We start from the raw sequence: 23,169 nt of genomic DNA on the forward strand, positions 1-23,169 counted from the left end.
TCCTTAGTCTTATGATTTTACACCATCATCTGAATCTTCATTATACTTTCTGAACATACCTTGACTTCTTTACTAACACCTCTGGTAAGGTTGCAGTGAGACTTGATGATCAGCAAAGAAGCATAAGATGTCCATCCCACAAAACCAAGAACGACATTGAAAGCCAAAAAGAATCTGTCATAAGTGTGATAATAGGACAATCCTTTCAATGCAAGATTAATCAGCTCCTTGCAAAGGGAAACCTATGGAGAAAGAAAAATATAACTCGCCACATGCAAAGACAAAGAAAATCTAAGTTTCAAAGGAAGAAAAATTATTAAAGTAACCGTAGATGATTGATCAAAAACAGATTTTGATTGTTCAAGGATCTTCTTGCAAAGTATAAGAAAAATTCCTGAATAAAATAAATTTCTAAATCTTGATAAGAAAGGACATTTAAAATGCAAACTATCTATGAGATGTACAATGATTTTAAATGATTCTGAATGATTCATTTTGTGGAAATTATCTTCAAATGACACATGAAAGAAATGGTTCTCTAATATAGGTCCCTGATAGGAGATGCCCACATTTACATGTTTTGACTTTCTCATATCAGATTACCCAAATCAGTTATAAAACATTATTAAAATAGCTTAATATTTTAGTGGAGAAGAATAGCTTGCCACTGTAAAACTATAACAAAAATAAGCATTAGAAATGCCATCATATTACTCAGGCAATGTTAGAAACCAAAAATAGAATTCTTTCTTACTTTAAAATTATATGACCATTTAAAACAGAGAAAATTAATGAAAAACATAGTAGGGCAGGAGTTGGGAAAAGTCAGGGCTTCAGTATGAACCATTAGATTTCCAATAGTGTGAAGCTAATTCTAAATGTACAGATATGTCATGTTCTAAAATATTATGCATAAATAAGTTGGACGACAGAAGCCTGGAATATACTTTCTCATTATAGAGAACAGCAACTGTTCATTTCCAATGTTAACCTAAAAAAATTTACCTACAACATTACCTGAAATAAGAGAAGTATGTCCATGTGGCTAAAGCAGCTACTTAGGAAATTCAACCCTTCCTTAAAGGTTCAGGAAAGCTCCCTGGCCTGCCCACTTTGCTCTCCGTCACCATACTTGCCCCTCCCCATACGGGAATGATCAGCTATTTATATATACAAGGCCTGCATACTTACTGCTTCATCATACTTTTTCTGTTTTATATAAGATCTTGCTTTTCTTAAAATGTTGATCTGTTTAGAATCAGAAAGCGAGCTACAAAAGAAAAAAAATGCTTTAGGTTTAAAATGTTTCTTCATTTTAATCACATTTTTTCTTGGTTCTTTGCTTAATTGAAAATAAAAAGATGGTGAAAATTGAGTAAAGACAGAAAGAAACAAACAAACAAACTCTGAGCCAAATTGTATCACTGCTGGTTATCTGAACTCTTCCAAGAAATAACTTATAAATTAAATTTGGTTTTCTTGACTCAAAGTTTCAACTGCCAAACTCCACTTATGACAGTCATACAATACATCATTGGAAGAAATGTAATGCTTTGGCTAACACAGAAATTCTGATTAAATCAATGTAATTAATGGAACAACAAACAAGTGGTCTGAGTTACAACACTCAGCTCTCTCATGCTCATGGTAGACACAACAGACAGGGCAGATTCACTACAGTGCTTTGTACCCTTGAGCCAGACAGGGCCTGACAATTTTCATTATCAAAGAGATCCGAGCAGAGCTTAACCAACAATTAAAGTTAGTGAATAATTTGAATCTATTTGCTATTTTTGTATTACACCATATACTTTTTTGGTTTTCCTATCTTTCATTTCTCTTTCCACCATTTCCCTGTCCTTGTTTTACCACAGTAAAAACCTTAAATACAAAGGAGAAATACTCCTAATACTGCATAAGTAATTTTTAAATAAGTATATTTAAACACAAAATTGAATATATACTGCTTAACTAGCATCTACATTCCTAAAGTGAATACCTTTACATTTTAAAAGTGTAAAAAAGTTATTTAAGGATATATTAGGTTGGATCATTTGAAATTGACGTTTTTATATGTCAAAAACTACTAAATTAAATTTTGACAAGTTCATATGGCTCAATAATCACTTGTCTTCTTTCTACTTGGTTTCAGCAGCTTCTAAAGAGATGAGACGGAGACTTTGCAGAAAGTTCGTCTTTTAAGCAATGTTATTAGTTTGGGTGGGTCACAGACATCTTTCAGAATCTGAAACTTGCTCTAGAAAAATAAATAATCCAAAATCTTACATATAATTTCAGAAAATTCAAGAACCCCAGAACTCAACTATGAACTCTCTACAGTTCTATAGAGGCTTGATTAAGAATATGTGCCTACACCAAGGGATCCCAGATCTTGCAACTCATGGGAACCCAATCACTTTGTCAGATTGTAGGAAAATCCCCCACCCCTGGACTCAATGGGATGTGGAGGAAAAAGGTACCAGGAAGCAAGAATACATGAAAGAAAAACAAATTACTTCAAACTGTTGCCATGATCCAGTTCTCTGCCCTTCAGACACCACACATTTTGGAATATCTTCCTAGAAGTCTTAGAAATGGAATTACTGGGCCAAAGGGCACAGGAATTCTTTGAAGGCTACACCTAAGATAAATTTTCCGAAGTTCTATAAAACCCTTCTAAGTTGATCTTCCTTCCCCTTGCTCTAATCCACTCCACTTCCTAAAACACTGATTACATCTTCTGATATACTTGAAATTGATATGGGTATATTATTGTCTACTTCATCAATTCTAAACGTCCTGGACTACTGATGACCATCTCCTTCTATTCTACTTAATTTCCCATTATCCCAAATATATACTCTCAGTTATAAAATGGTTAAGCTCTTCATTCTTCACCTATCTTGCCTTCACGTCTGAGTTATTGTTCATAAAGATCCTCCAGTCTCTGCTTTCCAAAATCAAATCTTATCATCCTTTATGGTCTACTCCAAATCTCACCTCACACCATTAGCACTTTAGTGTGGTCTCATCATCAATTTATTTCTCTTCAATTAAATTTTAACCTTCATGAGGGCCACTAATTATTTACATTAATATCAATAATACTCAGCAAAGTGCAAAGCACATAAAATGAATCAATAAATCTTAATTGATTAAAATGCTATAAGGAGAGGAGCTTCAAGACGGCAGAAGAGTAAGACGTGGCGATCAACTTCCTCCCCATAAATACATCAGAAATACATCTACATGTGGAACAACTCCTACAGAACACCTACTAAACACTGGCAGAAGACCTCAGACCTCCCAAAAGGCAAGAAACTCCCCACGTACCTGGGTAGGGCAAAAGAAAAAAGAATAAACAGAGACAAAAGAACAGGGACGGGACCTGCACCAGTGAGAGGGAGCTGTGAAGGAGGAAAGGTTTCCACACACTAGGAGCCCCTTCACGGGCGGGAACTGTGGGTGGCGGAGTGGGGAGCTTCGGGGCCACGGAGGAGAGCACAGCAACAGGGGTGCGGAGGGCAAATCGGAGAGACTCCCGCACAGAGAGGATCGGTGCCGACCCGCACGCACCAGCCCGAGAGGCTTGTCTGCTCACCTGCCGGGGCGAGCGGGGCTGGGAGCTGAGGCTCGGGCTTCGGTTGGAGCGCCAGGAGAGGACTGGGGTTGGCAGCGTGAACACAGCCTGAAGGGGGCTAGTGCGCCACAGCTCGCCGGGAGGGAGTCCCGGAAAAAGTCTGGACCTGCCGAAGAGACAAGAGACTTTTTCTTGCCTCTTTGTTTCCTGGTGCGCGAGGAGAGTGGATTAAGAGCGCTGCTTAAAGGAGTTCTAGAGACGGGCGTGAGCCGTGGCTATCAGCGCGGACCCCAGAGACTGGCATGAGATGCTAAGGCAGCTGCTGCCGCCACCAAGAAGCCTGTGTGCGAGCACAGGTCACTCTCCACACCTCCCCTCCCGGAGCCTGTGCAGCCCGCCACTACCAGGGTCCTGAGATCCAGGGACAACTTCCCCGGGAGAACGCACGGCATGCCTCAGGCTGGTGCAACATCACGCCGCCGTCTGCCACAGCAGGCTTGCCCCACACTCTGTACCCCTCCGTCCCCCAGGCCGGGGTGAGCCAGAGCCCCTGAATCAGCTGCTCCTTTAACCCCGTCCTGTCTGAGCAAAGAACAGACGCCCTCAGGCGACCTACACGCAGAGGCGGGGCCAATGCCAAAGCTGAACCCTGGGAGCTGTGCGAACAAAGAGAAAGGGAAATTTTTCCCAGCAGCCTCAGGAGCAGTGAATTAAATCTCCACAAACAACTTGATGTACCTGCATCTGTGGAATACCTGAATAGACAACGAATCATCCCAAATTGAAGAGGTGGACTTTGGGAGCAACGATATATATATATATTTTTTCCCTTTTTCTCTTTTTGTGAGTGTGTATGTGTATGCTTCTGTGTGTGATTTTGTCTGTATAATTTTGCTTTTACCATTTGTCCTAGGGTTCCGTCTGTCCGTTTTTTTTTTTGTTAGCACTTCTTATCATTGGTGGATTTGTGTTTTTGGTTTGGTTGCTCTACTCTTTTTTTTTTATTACTTAAAAAAAGCTTTTTTTTAATGATTTTTTTTTATTTTAATAACTATTTTATTTTATTTTATTTTATTTATTTTCTCCCTTTTATCTTGAGCCTTGTGGATGACAGGCTCTTGGTACTCCAGCCAGCTGTCAGGGCTGTGCCTCTGAGGTGGAAGAGCCAAGTTCACAACATTGGTCCACAAGAGACCTCCCAGCTCCACATGATATCAAATGGCGAAAATCTCCCAGAGACCTACATCTCAATGCCAAGACCCAGCTCCACTCAATGATCAGCAAGCTACAGCGCGGGACACCCTAAGCCAAACAACTAGCAACACAAGAACACAACCCCATCCATTAGCAGAGAAGTTGCCTAAAACCATAATAAGGCCAAGACACCCCAAAACACACCACCAGACGTGGACCGGCCCACCAAAAAGACAAGATCCAGCCTCATCCACCAGAACACAGGCACTACTCCCCTGCACCAGGAAGCCTACACTACCCACTGAACCAACCTTAGCCACTGGGGACAGACACCAAAAACAAGGGAAACTACGAACCTCCAGCCTGTGAAAAGGAGACCCCAAACACAGTAAGTTAAGCAAAATGAGAAGACAGAGAACCACACAGCAGATGAAGGAGCAAGGTAAAAACCCACCAGACCTAACAAATGAAGAGGAAATAGGCAGTCTACCTGAAAGAGAATTCAGAATAATGAAAGAAAAGATGATCCAAAATCTTGGAAATAGAATGGAGAAAATACAAGAAACGTTTAACAAGGACCTAGAAGAAACAAAGAGCAAACAAACGGTGATGAACAACACAATAAATGAAACTAAAAATTCTCTAGAAGGCATCAATAGTAGAATAACTGAGGCAGAAGAACGGATAAGTGACCTGGAAGATAAAATAGTGGAAATAAATACTGCAGAGCAGAATAAAGAGAAAGAATGAAAAGAATTGAGAACAGTGTCAGAGTCCTCTGGGACAACATTAAACACACCAACATTCGAATTATAGGGGTCCCAGGAGAAGAAGAGAAAAAGAAAGGGACTGAGAAAATATTTGAAGAGATTATAGTGGAAAACTTCCCTAATATGGGAAAGGAAATAGTCGATCAAATCCAGGAAGTACAGAGAGTCCCATACGATGACCCAAACACGATGACCCAAAACCTATGGGATGCAGCAAAAGCAGTTCTAAGAGGGCAGTTTATAGCAATACAATCCTACCTTAAGAAACAAGAAACATCTTAAATAAACAACCTAACCTTACACCGAAAGCAATTAGAAAAAGAAGAACAAAAAACCCCCAAAGTTAGCAGAAGGAAAGAAATCATAAAGATCAGATCAGAAATAAATGAAAAAGAAATGAAGGAAACAATAGCAAAGATCAATAAAACTAAAAGCTGGTTCTTTGAGAAGATAAACAAAATTCATAAACCATTAGTCAGACTCATCAAGAAAAAAAGGGAGAAGACTCAAATCAATAGATTTAGAAATAAAAAAGGAGAAGTAACAACTGACACTGCAGAAATACAAAGGATCACAAGAGATTACTACAAGCAACTATATGCCAATAAAATGGACAACCTGGAAGAAATGGACAAATTCTTAGAAATGCATAACCTGTGGAGACTGAACCAGGAAGAAATAGAAAATATGAACAGACCAATCAGAAGCACTGAAATTGAAACTGTGATTAAAAATCTTCCAACAAACAAAAGGCCAGGACCAGATGGCTTCACAGGTGAATTCTATCAAACATTTAGAGAAGAGGTAACACCTATCCTTCTCAAACTGTTCCAAAATATAGCAGATGGAGGAACACTCCCAAACTCATTCTACGACTACCATCACCCTGATACCAAAACCAGAAAAAGATGTCCCAAAGAAAGAAAACTACAGGCCAATATCACTGATGAACATAGATGCAAAAATCCTCAACAAAATACTAGCAAACAGAATCCAACAGCACACTAAAAGGATCACACACCATGATCAAGTGGGGTTTATCCAGGAATGCAAGGATTCTTCAATGTACGCAAATCAATCAATGTGATACACCATGTTAACAAATTGAAGGAGAAAACCCAAATGATTATCTCACTAGATGCAGAGAAAGCTTTCGACAAAATTCAACACCCATTTATGATAAAAACCCTCCAGAAAGTAAGTATAGAGCGAACTTACCTCAACATAATAAAGGCCATATATGACAAACCCACAGCCAACATCGTCCTCAATGGTGAAAAACTGAAACCATTTTGTCTAAGATCAGGAACAAGACCAGGCTGCCAACTATTATTCAACATAGTTTTGGAAGTCCTAGCCACATCAATCAGAGAAGAAAAAGAAATTAAAGGAATACAAATTGGAAAAGGAGAAGTAAAACTGTCTCTGCTTGCAGATGACATGATACTATACATAGAGAATCCTAAAAATGCCACTGGAAAACTACTAGAGCTAATCAATGAATTTGGTAAAGTAGCAGGATACAAAATTAATGCACAGAAATCTCTGGCATTCCTATACACTAATGACAAAATATCTGAAAGAGAAATTAAGGAAACACTCCCATTTACCACTGCAGCAAAAAGAATAAAATATCTAGGAATAAACCTACTTAAGGAGACAAAAGACCTGTATGCAGAAAACTATAAGACACTGATGAAAGAAATTAAAGATGATAGAAATAGATGGAGAGATATACCATGTTCTTGGATGGGAAGAATCAACATTGTGAAAATGACTCTAATACCCAAAGCAATCTACAGATTCAATGCAATCCCTATCAGACTACCAGTGGCATTTTTCACAGAACTAGAACAAAAAAATTCACAATTTGTATGGAAACACAAAAGACCCCGAATAGCCAAAGCAATCTTGAGAAAGAAAAACAGAGCTGGAGGAATCAGGCTCCCTGACTTCAGACTATACTACAAAGCTACAGTAATCAAGACAGTATGGTACTGGCACAAAAACAGAAATATAGATTAATGGAACAGGATAGAAAGCCCAGAGATAAACCCATGCACATATGGTCACCTTATCTTTGATAAAGGAGGCAAGAATATACAGTGGAGAAAAGACAGCCTCTTCAATAAGTGGTGCTGGGAAAACTGTACAGTTACATGTAAAAGAATGAAGTTAGAACATTTCCTAACACCACACACAAAAATAAACTCAAAATAGATTAAAGACCTAAATGTAAGTCCAGACACTATTAAACTCTTAGAGGAAAACATAGGCAGAACACTCCATGACATAAATCAGAGCAAGATCCTTTTTGACCCACCTCCTAGAGAAATGAAAACAAAAATAAACAAATGGGACCTAATGAAACTTCAACGCTTTTGCACAGCAAAGGAAACCATAAACGAGACAAAAAGACAACCTTCAGAATGGGAGAAAATATTTGCAAATGAAGCAACTGACAAAGGATTAATCTCCAAAATTTACAAGCAGCTCATGCAGCTCAATATTAAAAAAACAAACAACCTGGGCTTCCTGGTGGCGCAGTAGTTGAGAGTCCGCCTGCCGATGCAGGGGACACGGGTTCGTGCCCTGGTCCGGGAAGATCCCACATGCCGCAGAGCGGCTGGGCCCGTGAGCCATGGCCGCTGAGCCTGCGCGTCCGGAGCCTGTGCTCCGCAACAGGAGAGACAACAACAGTGAGAGGCCCACATACTGCAAAAAAAAAAAAAAAAAAAAAAAAACCTAATCCAAAATTGGGCAGATGACCTAAGCGACATTTCTCCGAAGAAGATATACAGATTGCCAAGAAACACATGAAAGAATGCTCAACATCATTAATCATTAGAGAAATGCAAATCAAAACTACAATGAGATATCATCTCACACCAGTCAGAATGGCCATCATCAAAAAATCTACAAACAATAAATGCTGGAGAGAGTGTGGAGAAAAGGGCACCCTCTTGCACTGTTGGTGGGAATGTAAATTGATACAGCCCCTATGGAGAAGAGTATGCCAGTTCTTTAAAAAACTAAACATAGAACTACCATACGACCCAGCAATCCCACTACTGGGCATATACCCTGAGAAAACCATAATTCAAAAAGAGTCATGTACCACAATGTTCATTGCAGCTCTATTTACAATAGCCAGGACATGGAAGCAACCTACGTGTCCATGGACAGATGAATGGATAAAGAAGATGTGGCACATATATACAATGGAATATTACTCAGCCATAAAAAGAAACGAAATTGAGTTATTTGTAGTGAGGTGGATGGACCTAGAGGCTGTCTTACAGAATGAAGTAAGTCAGAAAGAGAAAAACAAATACCGTATGCTAAGACATATATATGGAATCCAAAAAAAGAAAAAAAAAAAAGGTCATGAAGAACCTAGGGGAAAGATGGGAACAAAGACATAGATCTAATAGAGAATGGACTTGAGGACACGGGGAGGGGGAAGGGTAAGCTGGGACAAAGTGAGAGAGTGGTAATGTATATATGGTATACACTACCAAATGTAAAATAGATAGCTAGTGGAAAGCAGTTGCATAGCACAGGGAGATCAGCTCGCTGCTTTGTGACCAGGTAGAATGGTGGGATAGGGAGGGTGGGAAAGAGGGAGATGCAAGAGGGAAGAGATATGGGGATATATGTGTATGTATAACTCATTCACTCTGTTATAAAGCAGAAACTGACACACCATTGTAAAGCAATTATACTCCAATAAAGATGTTTAAGAAAATGCTATCAAAATATTGCAGACCTAAAAAAGGAAGAAAAATAAAAGAATGTACCTTGCTATTCTTAAAGCACCTAACAATTTGCTAAACTAAATAAAAAAAGGGAAAAAAAGCTTGTCTGGAAATAAATTACTTAAGCTAATTTATGTTCTCAAGTGAAGTCTTAAAAAAAAATAAGAAATATTTTTAAAGAGAAATACTTGTTACATTACATTATATACATATTTTATATGAAATATTACATTATATATGGAGTATTAGAAACCATGGTCAGTCTAATTTATATTTTTCTAAATGGACTCTATAAATTTAGGGACATACCAAAGGTTCAGAATGTGTCTGGAATTCATCAAAATGTTCTATACAAACCTCACTGTTGCATTATGACATTAAAGACTCTTATAAACGTGTTCCCCATGCAATTTTTTTAGTTTTCCATAAGTTGAGAACGACTGCAAAATACATCTTACTATCACATATTTTAAACATAAAGAAGTTTTGTGAAAAATAAAAAGTCCAGAATATAAGGTACAATATTTTAACATCCATGTAAAAAAGACAAAACAAATAACAACCAAAGAAGGGGGGTTGGCAAGGGAGTAATCAAAGGAGTAATGTATACAAATTAAAATGAATAACGGGGAGCTGCACGTGCCAATGCTGGTAAATCTTGAAAATCATACTGAAGGGAAAAAAAGAGAATTGTAGAAAAAAAAAATTGGTAGATTTTAAAAATAGGGATTCAATTATATTACACCACTTTACTTCTTAAGAAAAAAAGAGGATCTAAAGAAATATGGTAAAATGTTAACATTTTTAAAACCTGGATTGTAGGTACAAGGATTTTTGTTATAGTCTTCATTCTTTTCAGTGTGTTTGAATAATTTCATAATTAAAATCAAAAATATGTAGCCAAAGGGATATATACATACACATACATAGGTACACATGATATATATATAGACAGATACATAAGAAACTGCAGCTACACCTCCAGGAACAAAGACTGTAAAGACTGGAACACACCAGGCACGGGAACTTTTTATTATCATCTGTGTGACTTTTATTGTGAAGATGTATTACTTTTTTTTTTTCTTAATTCATTTATTTTGTTTTATTTATTTTTGGCTGTGTTGGGTCTTCGTCGCTGCGCGCTGTCTTTCTCTAGTTGTGGCGAGCGGGGGCTACTCTTCGCTGTGGTGCGCAGGCTTCTCATTGCAGTGGCGTCTCTTGGTGAGGCGCACAGGCTCTCGGTGTGCAGGCTTCAGTAGTTGCAGCACACGGGCTCAGTAATTGCGGCACACAGGCTTAGGTGCTCCGTGGCATGTGGGATCTTCCTGGACCAGGGACTGAACCCGTGTCCCCTGCATTGGCAGGCGGATTCTTAACCACTACACCACCAGGGAAGCCCCAAGATGTATTACTTTTTCATTCACATTTTACTAACCAGATTTTTAAAATAATTAAAACATTAAAATTTAACCATAGTTTCTGGCTATGATGGAGAAGCTTTGGCATACCAATGTTCCCACCAGGAACAACCAGAAAGCCTGATAAAACAAAATTAAAAATAAATTTGAAGGTACTGGAGAGCTAGCAGACCCTTGATGGTCTTAAGACCATCAAGAATTGAAGGGTTTGGACCCTAGAAAGAAATCACACAGAAAAGTGTAACCCTTAGGGCATCCGTACACAAGGAAAAAGGCTGAGAATTTGGGCAGATGGCTGCTGCCAGGATGTAGAGAATCCAACAAAGCCTTTGGCAATCTTATCAGACTGTAGAGATAAAAATTAAGGTTTGCAGCATCCCATGAAGCTGGGACTTGAGGACCCAAAAGAGAATAAAAATAAGAGAACAATATACAATTTTCATTCTGGATTTTTAAAAAAAAGACATGAAAAGAAGGTTATCTGGAATTACTTAAACTAATTTAATACAGATTCTGAAGTGAAGTCTTAAGAAAAATGAGAGAAGGAATTTTTATAAGCAAGAATTTATATATGGAGAACTCAGATAAAGAAACAGAGGCCAAGTGCTGGTAAGAGGGAAGGTGAACTTTACACTCAGCTGAATTCTTCAGCTGTTTAGGACAAGAGGACAAGAAGTTGGGGAGAAGGCACCTGAAAAGTAGGACAGTAATCTCAAGATATATGAGAGAGAAAATCTGATGTTTAGGAGGCACCTAAGAGGAAGGGCTCTAGCTAACACAACAAGCTTCAGCTGAGATCCATGGGTGGCTCCACTCTAAGAGCAGACACAAACCAGTGGGAAGAAGAGACAAAGGAACAAACTGCAACACAGCTTTGAGTCAGCTACTGCTCTGCGCCTGTCAGAGGTTAAGGTAAGACCTCTCCAGAGAATGAGATAATCCAGAGCTTCTAAAACTTTTAATGTACAATGATAAGGGTTCATTTAAAAACTACCAGACTCAACAACAGGACCAACTGACAAAGGACAACAGTAACAAACTCACAAACAATACGGTTATTGGTGTTATCAAGTACAGACTTTAAAATAATTGTGGTTAATATATTCAATAATGGAGAATAAGACAGAAAATTGCACCACATATCTGGAATCTACTTTTTACATAAATTGAAATAAAAGTCCTAGAACTGAAAAACAAGTGATAACTGATAGCCACAAACTAGACAAAGCAGAAGAGAGATTTGGTATATCAGAAGATAGGTCAATAGAAAATATCTTGCCTCAATCTTGAAGAGCAGAAAGAAAATACAGAAAAGACCATTTAAAAAATCAACCATACACATCATTGTTAACAGGAACATATATATATATATATATATATATATATATATATATATATTTCTCCTGTATATATACACACACACACATATATATATATACACACATAATTGGAATCACAAAGAGGGAGAAGAGAGAGAATTTGGCAGAAGTAATATTTATGATAATAGCAATGCAACATTTCTACACAGTAATTTGTATGAAAATTTTTCCTCTATTGACAAAATCTTTTATATTGAAAACATCAAGTTTTAAAAGAATCTATTATCAACATGTTAAGCTTAACTAAAAAGCAAAAGAGAAATAAATATTAATTGTGCACATTTCTTTGCTGTGATTGCTATTGTTTCATCTTTTTTCCATAGTTATATGAACACTGTAGAAGAAACTAAACCATGTTTTAGAATTATCAAGACTTTCAGCATTTTTTCAGGGTGAACTAGTGTTTGGAGGGTGAAACCTCCTTAAAATGCTACCCTTAGAAGTATTATATATTCTTTACTCAGATTTTTATCATTTGCATTTACAAATGATATTTTAGAGATACCTAATGATACCTACTCCATTCCTTTTTAGAATATCTATTTAAAGGAAAAACTATATCAAGAAGACAAAGAGAAAGCAGGAAAAAAAAGTATTTATAGAATAATTTGTACTCCTTTAGACTGACCAATGACATAGAATCTTATCTTTCATGTCATAATAAAGTAAATGAATATTTTCCAATATAGGTATGTGATGTATAAAAGTTACTTTTTAAAAAAATATTTATTTATTTATTTTTGGCTGTGTCAGGTCTTTGTTGATGCACGCAGGCTTTCTCTAGTTGCGGCGAGCAGGGGCTACTCTTCATTACGGTGCGCGGGCTTCTCATTGTGGTGGCTTCTCTTGCTGCAGAGCACGGGCTCTAGGTGCGCGAGCTTCCATAGTTATGGCTCGCATGCTCTGGAGTGCAGGCTCAGTAGTTGTGGCATGTAGGATCTTCCAGAACCAGGGCTCAAACCTGTGTCCCCTGCATTGGCAGGAGGATTCTTAACTACTGTACTACCAGGGAAGTCCCCAAAGTTACTTTTTTAAAAGAAGAATTTCGGGTTTGAGGCAGAAAATTACACTTTTAGTAAATAATTAGTAAATCAGATGGATGAAGTGGTAGAAAGAGTCACATTAAAACAAATATTTAAAATTTGGTCCAAGGGAGGAATTTTAATCCATATCAGACTAAAAGAAATAAATATATTAAAAAGAATCAAAGTATCTTTTGTCATTTTAGTAGAAAATATTAATATTAAAATATTCTGTTAAAATTTATTTCAGTTCCCTGAATTTAAATAGTGATTTTTAAATAAAATATAACAGATGTTTTGGCTTCTATTGGCAAGGTACAATATCTCCTTCCCATTTTCATTTTTTTCTAAAATATCTCTTAAGAGTCTTCTCTTGTTCTTTTCTCATTTCATGGAATTTTTTTCTTTTAATGTTTTTCTTATCTTACTTTAGTCTCTGTACACACTTTTCAAATAGAAAGTGTTTTTTCCTCCTTTTTAAGGTACTTTCAATGTAGCCAAACTATACTTTTTCTAGTCATGTAGCTCCACCTGCTGGTCATTCCTTGGCATAGACTCAGGGTCCATTAGACCCAATTTTAGTTTTGAGGGTTTTTTAAGCAGTTCTATTTGTCATAATGAATATGTCATGATTTTTATTCTTTCTTAGAGGTCTTTAAAATATCAAAGGTAAAATTTACTTATTTTTTAAATAATAGGATAAAATAGGATATGCGATTACCATAGGGATCCATTGGACCCTTTTACAAGTCTAAGATATGTTACAGGATCTTAGCAATCTTGTTCTTCCTCTATCTTGACACATTTGCTATTTCATCACCCTAGGAACTATTACATTATTCACCAATTATTCATGCTAGGAAAGACTAAATAAGACAATGGAAGAATGGTAGAGAGATATTATTAAACCTAAATCTAGCGATGCTGGTGAAATTAATCACACAAGTAAAATCTCAAGACTGAATATCCTAGATAGCTGTCAATATCCTAGGTAAGTTTTCTTACATTTAAGAACTGATGAGTGAACAATATATTTCTAACAAGAAAAAGGAAATATGGTACTTATTCAAGAAGGAAGGACTTCATTGAACAATTATTTGTAATAAGAACCTGAGCTGTTTTACAAAAAGGATGTGTGACCACAGCATTCTTTCATCTTTTATGATGTTTATGTTCAATAATTACTTGATATAGTTTCTAAGTGGACAATGCTAATATTAGGTGTATATATAAAGGTGACTGGAAGGAAAGAGATGGTGTAGAAATGAAAAAAACTCATTGGATTAGAGAAAAATAAAGAGCCCATTGTACTCAGATGTTTTTCCTGGTATACTGAACATATGTAACAGGGAAAACAGGATACTACTCATAATAGAAATAAAATATCCAGGAATAAAATAATGAGAAATGTATATTGGATGGGAAAAGATAAAATTTTACTTAGGGACATAACAGAAGCTATAAATAAATAAATAAAGTTCAATAGTGTAAAAACATCAATTCTCTCCAAATTGCTTCCTAAATACAGTGTAATAACCAAAGAATTTTTTATGTAATTCAAGTTGATGATTCTCAAATTTACATGGAAGAATACATTTCTTTTTTATCTGTGCCCATAACTTTTATGATTTCGATTCATGCCAATGATTAGAATACCGTTTTTTTTTGTTTTTTGGGGTTTTTTTGCCGCACTGTGTAGCTTACAGGATCTTAGATTGAGCCCAGGCCCACGTCAGTGAAAGTGCCAAGTCCTAACCACTGGACCACCAGGGAACTACCTATTTTTTGTTTCTTTTTAAATTATGTTTTATCAAAGCAATATATACATATAATTTTTTTAAATCAAAAACAGTACAGAGGGGCAAAATGACAACCAATGTGTCCCTGCCCCACCCTTCTCAGCTCTCAGTTCCCCAACCCAGAAATAAAAACTTTCACGTGTCTGTTATTCTGGTAGTTACCCTCATTTTTCTTAATAATATGCTTTTATTACTATATCTTTTTTAAAAAATTTATTTACTTATTTGTTTTTATTTTTGGCTGTATTGGGTCTTCGTTGCTGTGCACAGACTTTCTCTAGTTGTGGTGAGTGGGAGCAACTCTTCGTTGCAGTGCGTGGGCTTCTCATTGCGGTGGCTTCTCTTGTTGCAGAGCACGGGCTCTAGGCACGAGGGCTTCAGTAGATGTGGCTCGCGGGCTCTAGAGTGCTGGCTCAGTAGTTGTGGCACATGGGCTTAGTTGCTCTGCGGCATGTGGGATCTTCCTGGGTCAGGGCTCGAACCCGTGTCCCCGGCATTGGCGGGCGGATTCTTAACTACTGCACCACTAGGGAAGCCCCATTACTATTTCTTGACTTGATAACCTGAGACCCTTGCTGTTGACTCCCCGCTGACTCTGTTCCTGCTGTCTCCTCCCACCTCAATATGGTTATATTACTATTTTTACCTCCTGGTGGCTACGTTGGTCACTTTAATAATCTAATACCCAAACCTCTACCTTATTCTCTCAACTATAGCTGGAATCATCTCCACATTCTTTTTTATGAGGACAATAGCACCACTATTATTCCATTTATATTTCTGCCTTCCAACCTGTAGCCTTGTACATTGCCGAAGTTGGTAACATTTGCATTCTATTCTGTAATCATTATTAAGTCTTCCTTGCTCTGTCTAAGGTTTGACTCTAAAAGCTGAAAATCAATATTTACATTATTTATGATTACTTAAATGCTGTTCACTCAGTAGCAAAGTTTTATACTATAATTAAATTTTCTCATCTATTTCTTTGAAGTCTTGATCCACATGCCAATCTTCAAATCTTTCTTACAGTCCCAACAATTGCTCAAAATCATGTCACATCTTAGGTTCTTCAGATTTGAAGCCTGCTTTTATTGTACAATTTAAAATGTTTCCTTTTCCCCTAAGTTTCCAGTGTATGGGGGGTGAAGAAACGACACCTTCCAGTGTTTCCTCCAGCTTCTCATTCCGTGCATATATTACTTAAAATTCATTTCACTTCTTTTGAGTTCTACTTGCTGTTCTAATTTGGAGGATTTGCCTCCCATTTGGACCATTTTTGTACAATTTATCATTCTGTAGGTTTTTAGTTGCATTTTGCATTTTTAAAAAAATGCATCCTATACTTTTTCTCATTTTGTAAAGTTTGTGCTGCTTTTTTATTTATGGATACAACAGTTTCTCAGATATTTCTGAGGATTTTAATATTTTAAAGCTCTCTTCTATTCCTTCAGTTATCTATTTCCTCACGAGTCAATTCTTTGTTTTATCCAAGGCTTTTCTCGTCATACTGCAGGCTTTCAACGAATGATGATTTTCAGCCAGACAAGTTTGCAGGCAGGGTGGGTGAGCCAGTGGGTGAGAATCAACCATCCTGTTGGGCCCCCTGGTGACACAAAGCTAGCAGTGGCTCCGCAGGCAGGTGTTGAGCATGAAAGCAGGGGAAGTTCATGGTCAGCTCCCGGGCCAAGTGGAGGAAGGTGGGCAATGTGCACCTGAACCCCTTCCAGAAGAGCATTTCCCTGATCAGTCTTTCTCAAGTAGCTGATCTAAAGTAACTCTCAGTTACTTTCAATGTCCTGTGTATTTTCTTCATATCAAAAATTGATAATATATTTCTTGTTCATTTATTTGTTTATTTTGTTACTGTCTGACTATACCACTACATTACAAATAAACAGATGCATATGATAGCTAAATGATATAATATAGGGCAAATTCTAATTGATAAAGACTTGGCTTATAGTCTTTATAAGTATATGTGATAATGCTACAATTAGGGACACTCCTCAAAAATAATTCTACCTTTGACATATGTAATATAATTAATTTCATAACTTGCAAATTCATAACTACCTTGTTAATGTCATAATTAATTAACATAACTTGTTAATGTCATAACTTGCAAAATCTTAATTTTGCTTTGTTTTTGCCCTCCTATACACACACACACACACACACACACAAAGGCAGGCTGCCATAGAGAATGATGTGATTACATGATTCAGAGGGCAATAGGTTCTAGTTTATGAATACTACACTAGTGCTATATAAGTAAAAATAACTCCAATGAAGTCATTCAATCAGATCCTTACCACCCATATTTCAAACAGTTTTTATTTATTTTGGTCAAGAACAAAATCCTTCCTAATTAAATGTGAATCCCTACTAACTGCAAACAAAGTCCAAGGAGGCTGAGAAAACCCGCCCGAGTCGGTGGTGCAGAGCCACATTTATGACTCAAATCTGCCCATTCTCAATTCAAGGAAAGTACGTCTTTCTGGATGTGGGACAAAATCTGCTGCCCACCAAAATCAACTCTCCTCTTTTCCCAGGTAGTTGTCAGTGTTTCCCAGAATTGTCTCATTGGCCTTTTCTTGTCACTTTTTATATTCTCCCCAGAGCCTCCTACATGTTTAACACTTTCCACCACCATCTTTATGCTGTTGGCTCCAAAATCTTAATAACCAATTCTCATCTCTATCTTGAAATTCAAGTCCTTATTTTTAACTAATTAACTGGTATCTTCAAATGTAAGTTGAACTCAGTAAATTCATCCTTACCTTTCATACTAGCTCTTCTTTCTTTCTATAAGCCATAATGGCACAAGCATCTTCCCAATCAACCAAACCAAGAGCCCCACACCTTCCCAGTCAAGCCCTGTTGAATTTATCTCCTTTATGTTTCCTATATCTCTCTGCACCCCTATATCTCCTCTACCAGCCATTCAAAGGTATATAGCGTCTGGTTCATTATTTATAAAACAAGAGAAGAGGCTTTCATTTAGAAGACTGCACTAACGTACCCAAAAAAGACAATGTTTCTAAGTACCTAATCTATCCTGTCAAGCTTTCAAACTCAGTGAAAAATTATTTCCTACAAGTTAATAAAAAAATATAAGAGACTTACTTAAATGGTGTGAACAAAAATGGTAAAGTAGCTTCCTTTTTCAGAGCCATTTTCACCTGGGAACCAAGTATGAAAATACTTTATATTATAAATGAGAAAAAAAATTAATTTCATTTTGAAATATAAACATCCATTGAAATAGTTCTTCAGGGACAGAAATAAATGGAATTTTGTGTTGCTATATTATTTCATAAATATCTAAAGAAAATGTTAATATTATTGTACCATTACAATAAGCTGAGAATTAAGCATATCAAGCCTGCAAAATAACATATTGTAATGTAATTAAACTATACTTCTTTAATTCTTAGGAAACAAAATAAGCCAAGCTGCATTAACATATTCTGTTATTAAGAATAACAGAAAGGGACTTCCCTGGTGGCGCAGTAGTTGAGAGTCTACCTGCCAGTACAGGGGACACGGGTTCGACCCCTGGTCCAGGAGGATCCCACATGCTGCGGAGCAACTAAGCTCGTGCACCACAACTAGTGAGCCTGCGCTCCGGAGCCCGCGAGCCACAACTACTGAAGCCCGTGTACCCTAGAGCCCACATGCCGCAACTGCTGAGCCCACGCACCGCAACTACTGAAGCCCGCGTGTTCTAGGGCCAGCATGCCACAACTACTGAGCCCATGTGCTGCAACTACTAAAGCCCCTGCTCGCCGCAACTGGAGAAAGCCCGCACACAGCAATGGAGACTCAACGCAGCCAAAAACAAAAAAGAATAACAGGAAGTTTCAGTTAAATGGTCACCTCTTTAAGCTCTTAATGCATATAATAATATACATGGAATGACAAGAAATGTTGCAATCTCTAATCCTACTTCTACAAGGCAAATTTCATTGATAAAGACTTGGTTTGTAGTCTTTATGAGCATATGTGGTACTCTAACAATTAGGAACACTCCTCAAAGGTAATTCTACACCCTTAAACTGATTCATGGAACCTGCACCTCAGATATGTGAAACTTTAGGACATTAGTTAAACACACAAGATTTAAAGATAATAAATTATAGAAAATCATTTCTTGAAATGCAAAATCAAATATTTTCACTTAATATATGCAATTTTAAAATTGTAGTAGCGTCCATTTTTGTGTGTGGTCTTGTTTTACCTTGAACTGTTCAAGAATCTGTACTGCATTTGTAAACATGCTCTCTGCTTTGAAGAGATCAGTGCTGTTAAGTATATCCACAGGAAGGGTTCCCTGTAAATAATAGACACTGATTTAATATTAGTACTAACAAAGCTCAAAATATTCTTATAAAACAAAACAGACTTACAAAGGAAGCAATAGAGATGACATATGGACAAATTCTTGGAATAATTAAACAAAAAATCTTTTTAAAAACCATAACTAAAAAATGTTCTATTATTTTTTCTTACAAAGTAGATATAATAAAGTAAATAAAGCAAAAGAGATGAATTAAGTTCAACAAAACCTAACATTTATTTAAAGATTACTATGTGGCAGGCAGTGAACTAAAGGTGCTCTGCACACACACAAAATTACTATGGTGGGCCACAGCCAGCTCACTTAAAAAGAAAAAAAAGAAATAATAAGAAAAATAGGACTATATTACTATGTATAGTAACGGTAAGGATTGTTTTGTGAAACGCTGGTTTCAGTGACAGACATACACACACACTTATGACTATAGGGGTCATATCAGAGTTCTGAGGTAGATGACATTATGTTTTTTAAGTTTGATTTGAAGGGCTAGAAAGAATGGCTGATGGGAATGGATTTTGTTTGTTTTTTAGCTTTTCAGCATCCAGTTCCCATTTTTAACAGCATTACCATTCTATGTTGAGATATCAGGTAGAGCATAGTAGGTCTCCAATGAGGCCCCCCCAGCCTTCCCTCACTGAAGGGTAGACAAATAACTGAGGCCAGACCACTCAAATGGTAAGCACTGGAATTTGACACTTGAGAGTCAAGGAACAGAGAGTACAACAGGTGTAATGCTACTCTCCCCTAGTGTCAGTGACCTTGCAGACTGGCCCTGCCATGGGACCACGGTGAGCTTCTTTCTCCCGAGTCTCTGGAGCACTCTTGGTTCCTGTTCATTTCCCAGTCTGGCCCTTGAGGACCCCTTTGATTTAGCAAACCAGCAATATCTTTTTAGTAAATTTCCTTTAAATGGATTCAGTTTCTGCTTCTTACAATAAAAAATTACTTATATATTTTCATCATGTAACTAAAATACAAAGATATAAATCTATTTACATTTTAGAAAATAAAAAATTTTTAAGAAAAGCTATTAGGCTTGTGCTCCATGTTGTATTTCATACATAATTATGAGGTGTTACATCTTTAGAAATATAAAGGAAAAAAGTTTTAAATGTAATCAAAGATAATTCAGAAACACACAAAAAGTTAATTTTACTGTACAATAATTTTTTTTAATTCTGAAAGTTGATAAGAAAATTGTATTCTTTACCACTGAATTAAGAGGGAAGGGAACTCCAATAAGAGCAGCCATCAGTGGTGCAACATCAGCCTACAAACAGAAGAAGTTCAAATCTAAGAAGCTGACAGAGATCAACAAGGAAAGTAAATAATCTAATTAATATCACTGTAGTTTGAAAAATAACCTTGATGTTCATTATAATCCATTACCTTCAAACATTTATTTAATACATAGTAGGTACTGATCTCTAAAAAATGTCATTTGCTAGAGGTATGTGAACTTATGAAAACTTAAATTTGACAAGAAACCACTAGGAGCCCCAAATGTAAAACACATAAAAAGTTACTTATTCTAGATGCCAAAAACTTGACCACTTTATGCAACAGTGTTTGAGTATTATGAGAAGGATGCTTTAACTAGAAAATAAATAGCAAAAATAGATTTTAACTAAAGAAATATAAATATATATATATAAATTAAAGACAGTATGTATCAGAAGGTTTGTTTGCCAGCCAGTGAAGTCCAGAAAAGATACGAACCAGATAAGAGGCTCTTTGGACAAAAGACCTCAAATATCATTTTGGAGAGCTCCCTTCAAGTCCAGTTTCCCAGAAGAGTTGTTCATGCTTTCTGTCTCCATGGCCTCACCTCCCCATCACTCCCCAGGCCACTCTAACTTGTTTTGACTCTTTATCATTCTGTAGACCGCTCTTCCTAAAGAGCTAATAATCTCCATTTTTCTACAACTAATCGATTGCTTTTATATTAGTCCATACAATTTTTCAGGGAGTAAAATACTTGGCTGTCAGAATGCTCAGTTTCAAACACTTGCTTGTGATCTCTGAGACCTTGGGCAGGTTATTTAACCTCTCCAATGCTTCAGTTTCCTTATCAGTTAAAAAAGAAATAAAAGTTTCTCCCTTACAGAGTTATGGCAGGATCAAATGAGACTAAATTTATAAAGTACCTGGCGCATAATAGTCCTGCACTAACCGGTGGCTACAAATGCTGTTGTGATGATTATAATTACGTGACCTCTTGGCAGTGCTGTGCGGACCACCCCCTCCTGGGCCTTAACATCCCTCCACTGAGTGCCTCCAGTCTCACTGTGGCTTCTTTCCAGATACCTTCTCTAGCCCCTATTTAAAACTGGAGTTTGGTCCCAGGCTCTCAGTCTTACTTTTTACCATCTAGACTCTCTTTACCATCTCATAGAACACTGAAAACCCCATTGGCCACCTAATCGCTTCCTCTCCTTCCCCCAGAATCCACCGTTGGCCTCCTCTGATCTAGTCTCCATGCTGCAGCCAGAGGAATCCTTTCACAGAAAATCAGATCATGTCACTCCCCAGGCTTTGAACATTTCAAAGCCTTCCTCAAGCTTTAGGATTAACTCCATAGGGCCCATGAGGCCCTGTGTGGTCCAGTGTCTACCTTATTCTGCCTCACATCAAAGCACGGCCTGTTACTCTGTACACCCATTTCTTCAAGATCCTTTAAAATGCCACGTACCCTCTACCAGAGCTCTGGGCACATGCTGCTCCTTTGCCTGAAAAGCTCCCTTCCTCCTGCCTTGGCCTGGCAACTGCTACTCATTCTTCAATCGCAGCTCAAGTCTCAATTTCTGGGGAAGCCTTTGCTGACCACACAGCCTATGAGATATATCTGCTTTATACTCTGATGGCTTCACAGGCCTCTTTTGTTGTACTTATCACGACTATAATTTTACATTTGTTTGTATGATAAATACAAATAAAAGTAAAATTTATCTTATTCCTAAACTATAAGCTTCCTAGGGTAGGGAGTGTGTCAGCTTTTATTCACCATTATATCCCTTATACAAAGTTTAATGTTAATGTGTTAATGTTTCAATATTTTAAAGTTAATGTTAATGTTTGCACGATGTTTAAACATACTGCAGACACACAACAGTGTTGGCAGAAGGAGTGAATAAAGAATTCTCATCTAATGTAGATCTGAAGCAGTATTCAGAGAGCAATAGCTGAATCTATATTTAGTTTTTGATTATGATCCAGTCTATATAAAAAACACGTTCTTGTTTTATGGACTTCAACTTATTCCTATCCCTTTGACAGTGATTTTTATTGCAAAGTAATAGACTGCTATCTGATTCTATACATTGTCACTTACTTGGATAATAAGCATCCATCCTGAGCGAAGAGACCATTCTTAATATGCTGAGAAAGAACAGGCTTCTATAACCGTAAGCCTGAAAATGAGACCCTAGACCTTGGTTTATCCACCACAGTAAGGAATGTCAGCTTGTGAGGTGACCTGGAGAAGTAAGGTACTCCCACCATTTTGGAGGCCACATACCAACGATGCCATGCCTTCCACAAATAGTAAAGATGGCTGTCTACACAGCGTATCTTCAACAAGAAAAATCTGTGCTTCATATTTACAGATAATATTACTGGTCTAACTTGATTAGGTTGGCCACGCATTTTCCTATAATGTAAGGTTTCTAGCTGAGTAATCTATATACTCTTGTCACTTTTTCTCCATTGCATTTGTAAAAACTCTGGGTAGAATTAAAGATAAAATGGGTGTTAATAAAAAAGAAGTGGTAACTGACACACTAACAGGAGAGAAACCCATAATGGGGTTTTATTAGATCTGTGCTTAAAGCAACTAAGCAAGGCAACCATGACAAGAAATCACAGAAATGTAACAGGCATGCAAATTTTA

The 23,169-nt window shown here is 37.2% G+C and overlaps 1 protein-coding gene across 9 annotated transcripts in view; it reads right to left on the minus strand.

The window, feature by feature from the left end:
* PIGN (phosphatidylinositol glycan anchor biosynthesis class N) overlaps positions 1-23,169 on the minus strand; it is a 107,266-nt gene that overhangs the window by 59,658 nt on the left and 24,439 nt on the right. For all 9 annotated transcript variants that reach the window (XM_073790793.1, XM_019937175.3, XM_019937169.3 and 6 more), the window contains 5 exons: positions 20,491-20,550; positions 19,161-19,253; positions 18,047-18,102; positions 1,192-1,270; positions 60-242 (listed from right to left, as the gene is read on the minus strand). In XM_073790793.1, coding sequence (XP_073646894.1) covers positions 60-242; positions 1,192-1,270; positions 18,047-18,102; positions 19,161-19,253; positions 20,491-20,550 — 471 coding nt within the window. The remainder of the gene's footprint in view (positions 1-59; positions 243-1,191; positions 1,271-18,046; positions 18,103-19,160; positions 19,254-20,490; positions 20,551-23,169) is intronic.

The sequence above is a fragment of the Tursiops truncatus genome, chromosome 13, assembly GCF_011762595.2.
Source record: "Tursiops truncatus isolate mTurTru1 chromosome 13, mTurTru1.mat.Y, whole genome shotgun sequence".
NCBI classification, from domain to species: domain Eukaryota; kingdom Metazoa; phylum Chordata; class Mammalia; order Artiodactyla; family Delphinidae; genus Tursiops; species Tursiops truncatus.